We start from the raw sequence: 13,386 nt of genomic DNA, 5'->3' as shown, positions 1-13,386 counted from the left end.
TATAAAGGTATTAGAGTGAGTATACCAGGCAACCCAGATATACAGGCTGTAACTCACTGCTGCACCACATCTCATCAATACCGCTGTCAATGACAGGGGACATTGTACTCGGTAATGAAACCTGACATCAAAGGATGTCGACCAAAGTTACCACAGTCAGATATCATGGAATGTTGGGTAAAATTTCCACAGGTAGACATCACGGGATGTCGGCCAAAATTTCCACAGGTAACTAGACATCACAGGGTGTCGGCCAAAATTTTCACAGGTATGTCAGCCAAAGTTACCACAGGTAAACATCATGGGATGTCAGCCAAAGTTACCACAGGTAGACATCATGGGATGTCAGCCAAATATACCACAGGTACACTTTATAATGACGGCCCTATTGACTGGATGTCGTGCAGCAGATTTCTGGTGACATCACTGTGATACAGCTAATCTACTTATTGAAGTGCCCAGTAAAAACATATATAGTGTTGGTATCACAGTGAGGTCAAGATAACTGAAGATTATATACGTATACATGTTAACGTTGCTAATATAATGCTAAAATAAAGATATTAAAAAAAGTTATACAGCAAGTTTTCATCACCAAAGCTAGTAATTCCATTGATCCATCAAGTTCCACAGGTCTACACACAAATCATCATGACAAAATGAAAATCTAGCTTACACACAAACCTAGGGATAAAATCAAAAGGGGAGATCAAAAACTCTAAAACTTCTAAACAAGTCAGTTTTGAGTGAATCCATGCTTCTGCATCCTGTAAACAATAAACCATGCAAAACAAAAAAAACTTCTCAAAGGCTACAGTAACTAGTATTACTGACAAATTACTGACAATGTCAGGATAACGATGTTCTAAAGCAGGAAACAAAATAAAGACCAAGGAAAGCAAAAACAGGTGAAACAAAATGTCAGAGATAAAATAAATACAGTTGTCAAAACAAAAATCTTACTAACTACTTGCTACCAAAATGTTTAATCATAATGCGAACAAAAAACGACTCACTGCTAAGAATGTACCATACAAATGACAACTAAAAGCTGATCAGTACCTCTGGTTGATTGTATGTGTTAGTCAGGATATATGGTCAGGGTGTGACACACATGATAAATGCTGTGATGATTTAACTATTACATGAGTCCAGAGGTTATGATCGTACAGGAAAAGAAGGGATGACAGTATGTAAGGTACCTCCTGGAAATCCAGCAGCCTGCCAGACAAGGCTGATGAAGGGGAGGGAGATACCTTTAGTCACAGAACTTAAATAGAAGCTCTAGATTACAGGCAATCAAACCAAAGGGTAAGGTTCCAGCAGCCACATCCATACATCCAGAGGAAATTCTAGGTGACAGCTTGGTTCAATTTTATTGAATCATCACAAAAAAATTCCTCTTGATTGTATGATGTGCCAGCATCAGCAATGCACAAATTTGGTGAAGATATGAGGTCTGAAAGGTATTAAAACTCATAAAACTGAAAAATTCTAAAGTAATAAAATACAGTCTATTAACTCCAGCATTGCCCTTTCCAGGACTTCTTTGACATCTTGGGATTTAGTTATGATAAATTCCGTGCTACAGAATTACTTTGAAACCAAGACTTTGATAAACGTTATAGAAAAAGATAATATCATGTTACCAGTTATAACTGTACAACTCTGTCTAAAATATTTACATTCAAATTAGTAAATTAGTCAACAAAGCTTTTAATGGAAACACATACCAACATAAAGCGGCATGAATATAATGTTCAACGACAATGTGTTGGCAGTTAAAAATCCCCAAATATTAAAAACTCGGACAGGTGTAAAGAACACTGGCATTCCCATTGATAGAGTGCTCCATGCATTGCCTTGGTAACTTTACCCCTGTTTGAGCCAGCTCGAGTCTGGCGCGGAGAGAGTGCAGTAGGAGTGGGGATCCGGCTGCGCCAAGAAGGCCTAGTTTTAGTAGTAGAAGCAGGTGTGCCCGTTCGACACATGGACACTATTTTACCCTGAGACTTGATGACTGGTGTGTTGGGATTCGAGGCACTATGCAAACAAGATGGCTTCTCCTCAAATATAGGTGTCTTTGGAAGGTCAAAACTTGACCAACAGCGACGCAATGATTTTGAAGTATGAGGGCCTAGGAATTAAAGATTAAACAGTAGAAGTTTATAGTAAGAATACTGAGTTACCTCCCCTTTTGTAAAGAGTGAGTTCTTAAAGATTTAATTTCACTTAAGTAGTTATAAATAATTCCTGAAAGTAATTGTAAGATAAAAATATTGAAACCTTTTCTAACACAAGTTCCAGATGATAATACATTGTAATGCAACAGACATATCAATACCTGTAAACATACCACTGTTACATTGCCATGATAGACCTACATCTATGTCACAAACTGCCCATTAAATGTATCGTGAAAGGATCAATTTTTACAAACAGGAAATAACCTTACATGGAAATATTACAGCATACATACCAGTAGGGAACATACAACACAGTATGGAGGTTACAATAGTTGTACTGTTGTCGTATGTTTTGGACCGATCCACTTGGACTAGTCTACAGCTCAGAAAGGACAGAACAGCATGCAAAGAACTACAGTGTAGTGATAGGGTGCTCATCATTGTGTACAGTGAGGTCTATGTGTCAGATGATAGGATACTTTGTATGGTGAGGTTCCACGTGTCAGAAGATAGCTAGCTAGGACACATTTTGGACGATAGAACTTGACAGACATATTTATAGCTGCACTCAGTAACATGTTTATAGCTGCACTCAGTAAGAAACTTGTGACAGGCCAAGCATGATTTAGCAAGTTCACTACAGTGCAACAAGAGTGATAACAATGAGACTACAGTGTGAAGTATATCTTATACTGATGATCTCTGATCCAAAAGGACCGTGTTGTATAAACTGTATTATATATATCGATCAACTACAGCCTCCAATAACCATGAGTGCAATACCGTAAGTTACAAACAAGGTTATCACTACAACCTAGGGGGTTGGACAGGGCTATCAGTACAACCTAGGGGGTTGGACAGGGCTATCACTACAACCTAGGGGGTTGGACAGGGCTATCAGTACAACCTAGGGGGTTGGACAGGGCTATCACTACAACCTAGGGGGTTGGACAGGGTTATCAGTACAACCTAGGGGGTTGGACTATCTCTAACTACCCCTGATAATCACGTCAGTAATGTCAATACAGAAATTTCTACATTAATCTAACCTCTCATATCTGTTCTGAGGTGGGGTGTTTACCAGGGGGTGACATCATGTAGGTAGCCTATCTAACACTGTTATACAGAGTTTGTGGGACCTCAGTCAACAACTTACCACTGTTCTGAGGTGGGGTGTTTACCTGGGGCGACATCCTGTAGGTAGACTATCTAACACTGTTATACAGGGTTTGTGGGACCTCAGTCAACAACTTACCACTGTTCTGAGGTGGGGTGTTTACCAGGGGGTGACATCCTGTAGGTACACTATATAACACTGTTATACAGGGTTTGTGGGACCTCAGTCAACAACTTACCACTGTTCTGAGGTGGGGTGTTTACCAGGGGGTGACATCCTGTAGGTACACTATATAACACTGTTATACAGAGTTTGTGGGACCTCAGTCGACAACTTACCACTGTTCTGAGGTGGGGAGTTTACCTGGGGCGATATCCTGTATGTACACTATCTAACACTGTTATACAGGGTTTGTGGGACCTCAGTCGACAACTTACCACTGTTCTGAGATGGGGAGTTTACCTGGGGCGATATCCTGTATGTACACTATATAACACTGTTATACAGGGTTTGTTGGATGGAAACCAACAACTTACCACTGTTCTGAGGTGGGGTGTTTCCCGGGGAAGACTTCTTGTTTGTAGGAGTGGTCTGCTGCAAGAGGTCATCGAACAAATCAGGTTCCTGTCAGAGAGGAATAACAAGAGTCATGTGATGAGTAAAATGTGTCACATTATTTAATCTATTATCAAAGATGAAGTTAACACTACATGATTGAGTGACTAGGTGCACCAACAAAACCGTAGATATATATATTATCAACGATACCAATACATTTTGAAAATAATAACATGCACATGCTATATAATTTGCATTTTAAACTGCTCTAAGATCTGCTTGTTTTCTCTGTAGTGTAGCATATACAGAAGAACTGTACTGCAGAATCTAACATGTACTTACAGGCTCTGCTGGCAGCTTGATAGGGGGCGATGGCAGGTTGTCTTTCCCTGGCAACTCAGTCTCCGGACTCGTCTTGTCATTCCAACCCATCTGTAAGAGATACAGAAATATACAAATGATCTCAAATCGAAACAACCTTCACAAAATCATGAACCTAAGTTACAGAGAACTTCATTAAAATTCTGTTTATTGTATGATTTACCTATAGCTAAATCAACTAATTTTTAGACTCCATAATATTGTCTAAGTAACCATTACTTGGGACATCATAATGGGCTTCATGTACATGTTACATAATAACTATGTATGTAATGGTGATATTATATAGCTATTGTCTATGGCTGAGGTAAAAGTGGATATTAATGGATATTTATTAACCTAATATTAGTGTTCATGAAAGCTCAAGATCAGAATGATTTTATATGTTCTATGTCCTTGATATCATCACAAATTAATCCAAAATCTACAACTCTGATCCTAATGACAGGACTAATGGTCAGTAATACAAAATATATACCTGAACCATCAGTCCATTCAGATACAAATTTTCATTAGCACATGTTAGATATATGATGAGGTTATATTAAGTTATATAATAGTAATGGGTAGTCTAACAGCCTTCTTCTCTTGGACTTTGATTCTCATTACTAAAATGATGTTGATGTTTTTGACCAGATCTAGTTAAAATCTAGCCATTTAGGAGGATTTTGTTTATAAAACAGAGGATTTTGTTTATAAAACAAAGATTATACAGAGGAGTGACAGAGGCTGCACCTCGTAATAACATCACAACACCTGGAAAGTAAGGCAAACGATAAACTAAAAACACATATATAGTCACGTTATCAATCATAAGTATCAGTTAGATGGATTACAGGGTAAACAGATTAGTAAAAAAACAATGTGATATTAATGTAAGTAGAATTTTAAAATACAGATTAGCATACCAGTACAATCCCTCTTTACAGACTTCATACCAGAGTTTCAAACAACATTCTCATAAAAAACATTTCCTACTAGTCAAAGGCTAACTACTTAGTGTGTTCCTCATTCTTGAGACTTCCAAGGTCTCTTGGTTTTATAGTGTTGTAAGGTGAATAATCCCATAGCACCCTAGAGTGTATGTACTCTCCAGTACGACATCGGTATATAAAGATTTATATTAGTAGTAATGCCTCCACGAGGTACAGAAAACAATTTAATCATTTAGGGATGAAAGAAAAGAATACTTTTAATACTGTTCACCAATTATTTAATATACCTCAACATGACTAAAGGGAAGTAATTTATTGATACGAGATTCCCAAATCCTACACAGAGGTAAAGGTTTTAGATGTAACCTATTAACAAGTCTACCATTCCAACAGTATTATTCCCAAAGGGAGGTAACTTAATTATCATACTCTAGGGGAGATAACTAGCTACATTTCCTAAATCAATCTCCAGTGTAATAAAGGCATGGTATTAGCTGTTTGAGAAAATATTTAAAAGGGGATGGTTTGGCTCAAATGGTATTTTGTACAAGAAAATATTTAAATAGTACATGGATTGGTTTTATATATAATGGTATTTTAGGAAAGAATATTTAAATATGGGGCGGTATTGGACTTTGGTAACTTACAGCAAGCAAACGTTTTCTGGTCTCATCAACAGCTCTGGCCATTTCATCCTTCCTTTTCTGTACAGACTGTTTAAATATAGACACATCCAGACTCAACATTTTTGTTAAGGTAGTACATATAAATATAGGTACGTCCAACTTGAGGTTAATGTCTACCATCTCGAGGAGTTCTACAGACCCAATAATGTAACTGGGTCAGGTATGTTACTGATGAATGTGGATGAATCTGATACAGTAATTAATTATATAATCATACCATTAAATAAATACTTTGACATAAAATTCACTTTACTGGCATGAGATTTGAAATTTTTCAAAAGATGTGAACCATTTTAAAAATTATAAAGTATAAACAAAAAGAATATGAATAACCCAACCAACAAAATGAAATGAAATAAAAATATTAAAAATGGGGATACACCAGGAAAGGTAATTGCAGCATTTCGTAAAATAACAACATCAAATACAATTAAAAAATGTAAACAAAAGATTAATCAAAATAAAAAAAATAACAATCTGATTTAAACAAATGTTATTACAGATCTTTAAAAACAGCCATGGGAAACTAAACATTTCCTAAACACTCGATTTGTAGCACAGAAATGCAATTGGGGAAAAAATGTAAGTACGAAACAAAGCAATGGAAATGTGAGAAGTCATTCTTCATTTATCAATAGTTCTGTTTAAAACAAGATGCAAACATCACATCCATATTTAGGTCTATCTTACAAATTATAACATTGCGACCAGACATAACATTCCTGTTAGTTTATACACTCAACAGAACGACGACTAGTGGGTTCTACAACAGAACGACGACTAGTGGGTTCTACAACTCGGACAGCAGGAGAGGGAACCTAAACATGACATGTACAGCCCCCGTGAAACCTCAGCCAGCCGGGGAAGACATTTTATACCTTCACTCTCCTTAGACAGTGGTACAGTCTAAGGCCGAGCAGTCCCCTTCTTAACAACCAACTGAAATCAAGGCACAGGAAGTCAGCTAGTCCTAGTCATTGTAAGGTCCTGTTTTGTAATGCTCTTACAACTTAGTGCAAATATTAAACAACAAAATCCAGACAATTATGTATTATAGAATATTGAGGAATATGGATATCAATCACTTCATTTGATAAATTTAGATTCCAGTCATACTTAAAAATTAAATAAGTGAATTTAAAACTTCAATCGTTTCATGCAAGCAAGAACTTTGTGAATTAAATAATATAACACATTAGTTGACGTGGCAGATTAACATGTTACAAAACTCAGTAAGCTGTGTGTAAGAAACACTTCCTCCATAGTTAATCAGGAGTAGCACATCCAACTAGTAATATACAAACTCTCACTAGTGTCAACCACTGTCAGACCCTCACTACTGTAGATTCCCACTAGTGTTATCGCCTACTGTCAGACCCTCACGACTATAGACTCCCACTAGTTTCAACTCCTACTGTCAGACCCTCACGACTATAGACTCCCACTAGTGTCAACTCCTACTGTCAGACCCTCACGACTATAGACTCCCACTAGTGTCAACTCCTACTGTCAGACCCTAACTACTATAGACTCCCACTAGTGTCAACTTCTACTGTCAGACCCTCACGACTATAGACTCCCACTAGTGTTATCGCCTACTGTCAGATCCCCACTACTATAGACTCCCACTAGTGTCATCTCCTACTGTCAGACCCTCACGACTATAGACTCCCACTAGTGTCAACTCCTACTGTCAGACCCTAACTAATATAGACTCCCACTAGTGTCAACTTCTACTGTCAGACCCTCACGACTATAGACTCCCACTAGTGTCAACTCCTACTGTCAGACCCTTACTACTATAGACTCCCACTAGTGTCAACTCCTACTGTCAGACCCTAACTACTATAGACTCCCACTAGTGTCAACTCCTACTGTCAGACCCTTACTACTATAGACTCCCACTAGTGTCGACTCCTACTGTCAGACCCTCACGACTATAGACTCCCACTAGTGTCAACTCCTACTGTCAGACCCTCACGACTATAGACTCCCACTAGTGTCAACTCCTACTGTCAGACCCTCACGACTATAGACTCCCACTAGTGTCAACTTCTACTGTCAGACCCTTACTACTATAGACACCCACTAGTGTCAACTCCTACTGTCAGACCCTCACGACTATAGACTCCCACTAGTGTCAACTCCTACTGTCAGACCCTCACGACTATAGACTCCCACTAGTGTCAACTCCTACTGTCAGACCCTAACTACTATAGACTCCCACTGGTGTCAACTCCTACTGTCAGACCCTCACGACTATAGACTCCCACTAGTGTCAACTCCTACTGTCAGACCCCACTACTATAGACTCCCACCAGTGTCAACTCCTACTGTCAGACCCCACTACTATAGACACCCACTAGTGTCAACTCCTACTGTCAGATCCCACTACTATAGACTCCCACCAGTGTCAACTCCTACTGTCAGACCCCACTACTATAGACTCCCACCAGTGTCAACTCCTACTGTCAGACCCTCACGACTATAGACTCCCAATAGTGCTAACTCCTACTGTCAGACCCTCACGACTACAGACTCCCACTAGTGTCAACTATATCCTACTGTCAGACCCTCACGACTACAAACTCCCACTAGTGTCAACTCCTACTGTCAGACCCTCACGACTACAGACTCCCACTAGTGTCAACTCCTACTGTCAGACCCTAACTACTAGACTCCCACTAGTGTCAACTTCCTACTGTCAGACCCCACTACTATAGACTCCCACTAGTGTCAACTTCTACTGTCAGACCCTTACTACTATAGACACCCACTAGTGTCAACTCCTACTGTCAGACCCTCACTACTATAGACTCCCACTAGTGTCAACTCCTACTGTCAGACCCTTACGACTATAGACTCCCACTAGTGTCAACTTCTACTGTCAGACCCTTACTACTATAGACACCCACTAGTGTCAACTCCTACTGTCAGACCCTCACTACTATAGACTCCCACTAGTGTCAACTCCTACTGTCAGACCCTCACGACTATAGACTCCCACTAGTGTCAACTCCTACTGTCAGACCCTCACGACTATAGACTCCCACTAGTGTCAACTCCTACTGTCAGACCCTCACGACTATAGACTCCCACTAGTGTCAACTCCTACTGTCAGACCCTCACGACTATAGACTCCCACTAGTGTCAACTCCTACTGTCAGACCCTCACTACTATAGACTCCCACTAGTGTCAACTCCTACTGTCAGACCCTCACGACTACAAACTCCCACTAGTGTCAACTCCTACTGTCAGACCCTCACGACTACAAACTCCCACTAGTGTCAACTCCTACTGTCAGACCCTCACGACTACAAACTCCCACCAGTGTCAACTCCTACTGTCAGACCCTAACTACTAGACTCCCACTAGTGTCAATTCCTACTGTCAGACCCTCACTACTAGACTCCCACTAGTGTCAACTCCTACTGTCAGACCCTCACGACTATAGACTCCCACTAGTGTCAACTCCTACTGTCAGACCCTTACTACTATAGACTCCCACTAGTGTCAACTTCTACTGTCAGACCTTCACGACTATAGACACCCACTAGTGTCAACTCCTACTGTCAGACCCCACTACTATAGACTCCCACTAGTGTCAACTCCTACTGTCAGACCCTAACTACTAGACTCCCACTAGTGTCAATTCCTACTGTCAGACCCTCACGACTATAGACTCCCACTAGTGTCAACTTCTACTGTCAGACCCTCACGACTACAGACTCCCACTAGTGTCAACTCTTACTGTCAGACCCTAACTACTAGACTCCCACTAGTGTCAATTCCTACTGTCAGACCCTCACGACTATAGACTCCCACTAGTGTCAACTCCTACTGTCAGACCCTCACGACTACAGACTCCCACTAGTGTCAACTATATCCTACTGTCAGACCCTCACGACTACAAACTCCCACTAGTGTCAACTCCTACTGTCAGACCCCACTACTATAGACTCCCACTAGTGTCAACTCCTACTGTCAGACCCTCACGACTATAGACTCCCACTAGTGTCAACTCCTACTGTTGTAGAGTATTTCTAACTGACTTACTGCATGTATTAAAATACACACATATAGTCAGTACACACAAGTCAAGTTTTACTTACATCAAACCAGTTGTCCTGTCTCTGTATGCTGTTGTACACGCTCATGTTCCTGAATCAAAAAGAAAAAGAAATATCTGCAAGTTCAAGACTAAATTATTTAAGTTATAGCAATTAGAAAACATTTTGATTGATGCTCCAGCTAAGGGCAGACAACTCTGTACATGTTCTATATTTGATGTAAACATTCAGTAGGCGAATACTGTAGTATTACAGCTCTACAACTTTTTGTTTACACTATCAGTGAAAGAAAGATTTTATGATAATCAGTTACGTCTGTACGGTGAACATACTTGATGTTGGCCTGCTGTGCTCGTGACAGGAAGCGGGTAGAAATACTAATGCGAGAGTTCGCTCCTATTTGGGGCTGTGTGTCATCTACGATGTTTGATTCCATTTCATCAAGTCTCTCCTGGAACTTGTCTATTGACACTGCTGGGGTGAAGTTTAAATTCTCAAAACGGTCCTTCAGAAACTTTTCCTATAACATAACATTTAAGTAATGTTACAGTAATATTGTGATGAGTTAACTTCAAAGCAGAATATCATCACATTTGTTGAAATGTTCATCAATTAATAGCGACATTCACAATCTTTAAAATGTTAGATGTTAAGAGTTTTTAAGATGATCATATGAAACCAATAATCCACCTGTTGTAGCATAAAGTTCTAGCTTTTATTGTAACATTAGGAATAATACACACAAGCTAGCTCTTGATTTTACATCAACTCTCATTTCTGAAATGAGGCATGTTAATTAAGTCAGCATTTACAATACAGTTAGAGGTCATCAAAACCACACCTCAGTCCAAATCTAACCCAAACAAAACAAGAAAAAAAAAAAAGAGATAAAAATATATTCTACATAATATATGGCATTTAAGAAGGACAAACAAGATAGCTGTTCCCTTTCACCAAGTTACAGCTCTTAGATACTAGGACAAAGGATTTTATTTTGAACAGAATTATAGCATTTTAGACTTTGACAGTGCCTTTTAAAATTAATGAAACACCAGACTTTAACTTGCACTGAAGTTTATGGTACACAGGAAAGCAGGAATGAGAGATTTCCTTTTCTGGCCTTGGAAGATTTCGAATCAGAAATAGCATAAGAACTACATGCAGAATGTATCAGCAATCTCTATGTTCAGCAATCATTACAGGAACTTCATTGGCTAGTAAATGTCCAATGGTTTATTGTTCTGACCAATATGAGAATCTGAATGTCAAATAGTTTGTTCTGTTTAAAGTAGAAAAATCCCTCAGTATCAAGGAAATTCAAGGCTAAAATCAGCAGAGGGCCCGGAATATCCAGGACTTCAAGGCTTAGCATTGTAACAGAAGGCAATGATATACAACAGTAATTATTGACTGTTATAGATCAATACCCCTGACATAGATTAATGGTATAACATCAGCGTCACAGGTAACAAACACTCAGGTAATAACAGCAAAGTTAGCATGGATAAACCCCCAACCCCTTAATTAATCAAATAAATCTGACCAGGACAAAGTGAACCAGCTTTTTTGAAAGCAAGTAACATGTTGTCAAGTGAGGCCTTTGAAATTTAACCATGACAGATGACCAAAATCAGGTATGAAACGTCATGCTGTTGTTATGGTGCATATATGAACTAAATCTGTCCATGGTTCATGAGATATCATGTACACATTAAAGCTTTTTTTTTTATCTCAACAAGAGAATCCTGAGAGATCTTGGCGCCCACCATTGAATGATCTCCATCAGTCAAATGAAAGACTGATCTTTTCTCTTCTTTTTCCTTCACTCTTCTTTCAAAACATTTAGTAACTGATATATAACAATATAGTAGGAGCAACCTACAATAGTCAAAATCGAAGATGGCTGCCTGTCGGCCACGTTGTTTTCCGATTGGTCCCAAAATGGAATATGCACAACTAGGGACCAAGGGCAATTTACCTATGAAATTTGAGAAAGATCCCTTCAATACTTTCTGGGAAATAGCAATAACAAACTTTAATTGTCAAAATCAAAGTAGCTGCCTATCGGCCATGTTCTTTTCCGATTGGTCCCAAATGCAATATGCATAACTAGGGACCAGGGGGAACCTAAGTATGAAATTTGAGAAAAATCCCTTCAATGCTTTTTAAGAAATAGCGATAACAAGAATTGATTTGAATAGCCCACCATCTGATGCTGGTGGGCTAAAAACTGTTTATGCGAGATCTTTTTATCTTTAACAATGACCAATGACCGCAAAAACAGATTTAGAACTTACCAGTAATGGTGTGATGCTCTGGTGTGAATATGAACTAAATCTGTTCAGGGGTTCATGAGATATAGCATAACAAGATTTAAAAAAAAAAAACTCAGGTAAAACAAGCACGGTAACAAGCCCACAACTATAACAAACCCACAGGTAACAAACCCGCAAGTAACACACTTACTGGTAACAAACCCACAGGTAACAAATTCTGAGGTAACAAACCTTCAGGTAACATACGTTCAAGTAACAAACCTTCAGGTAACATACCCATAGGAAACAAACCCACAGGTAACAAACCCTCAGGTAACAAACCCACAGGTAGCATACCTTCAGGTAACAAACCCAAAAGTAATAAACTTACAGGTAACAACCCAAAGGTAACTAATCCTCAGGTAACAAACCCTCAGGTAACAAACCCACAGGTAGCATACCTTCAGGTAACAAACCCAAAAGTAATAAACTTACAGGTAACAACCCACAGGTAACAAACCCTCAGGTAACAAACCCGCAAGTAACACACTTACAGGTAACAAACCCTCAGGTAACAAACTCTGAGGTAACAAACCGCAGGTAACAAACCCACATGTAGCATACCTTCAGGTAACAAACCCATAAGTAACAAACTTACAGGTAACATACCTTCAGGTAACAAACCCACAGGTAAAAAGCCATCAGGTAACAAACCCAAAGGTAACATACCTTCAGGTAACAAACCTTCAAGTAACAAACCCACAGGTAACAAACCCACAGGTAACAAACTTACAGGTAACATACCTTCAGGTAACAAACCCACAGGTAACAAAACCGCAAGTAACAAACCCACAGGTAATAAACCCACAGGTAACAAAACCGCAAGTAACAAACCCACAGGTAACAAAACCGCAAGTAACAAACCCACAGGTAATAAACCCACAGGAAACAAACCAAAAGGTAACAAACCCAAAGGTAACAAACCAAAAGGTAACAAACCCAAAGGTAACAAACCTAAAGGTAACAAACCCTCTGGTACAGGTAGTGTGTTCAATAATCTTACAATGCAAATCTTGAGAAGCCATCACATTTGTGATATCAGAGTAGACCACAGTCAGGAATCTCAAGATGGTTGTTCCCTAACCTTTTAATTTAAAGAATATCAACATATGGCATTACAGTGAATCAAAACAGTAA

General features: G+C 39.2%; 1 protein-coding gene across 5 annotated transcripts in view; it reads right to left on the bottom strand.

Annotated features, from left to right (window-relative positions):
• LOC117323848 (mitogen-activated protein kinase-binding protein 1-like) overlaps positions 1-13,386 on the bottom strand; it is a 99,274-nt gene that overhangs the window by 6,699 nt on the left and 79,189 nt on the right. For 3 of the 5 annotated variants that reach the window (XM_033879331.1, XM_033879334.1, XM_033879333.1), the window contains 6 exons: positions 10,267-10,454; positions 9,977-10,025; positions 5,825-5,890; positions 4,204-4,293; positions 3,840-3,927; positions 2,006-2,137 (listed from right to left, as the gene is read on the bottom strand). In XM_033879331.1, coding sequence (XP_033735222.1) covers positions 2,006-2,137; positions 3,840-3,927; positions 4,204-4,293; positions 5,825-5,890; positions 9,977-10,025; positions 10,267-10,454 — 613 coding nt within the window. The remainder of the gene's footprint in view (positions 1-2,005; positions 2,138-3,839; positions 3,928-4,203; positions 4,294-5,824; positions 5,891-9,976; positions 10,026-10,266; positions 10,455-13,386) is intronic. The other 2 variants (XM_033879335.1, XM_033879336.1) reach the window with 2 other exon arrangements.

Source organism: Pecten maximus, chromosome 3, assembly GCF_902652985.1.
Source record: "Pecten maximus chromosome 3, xPecMax1.1, whole genome shotgun sequence".
Classification (NCBI taxonomy): domain Eukaryota; kingdom Metazoa; phylum Mollusca; class Bivalvia; order Pectinida; family Pectinidae; genus Pecten; species Pecten maximus.
Note: the sequence above shows the minus strand (reverse complement) of the source record. Positions and strands in the feature narration are given on the sequence as shown.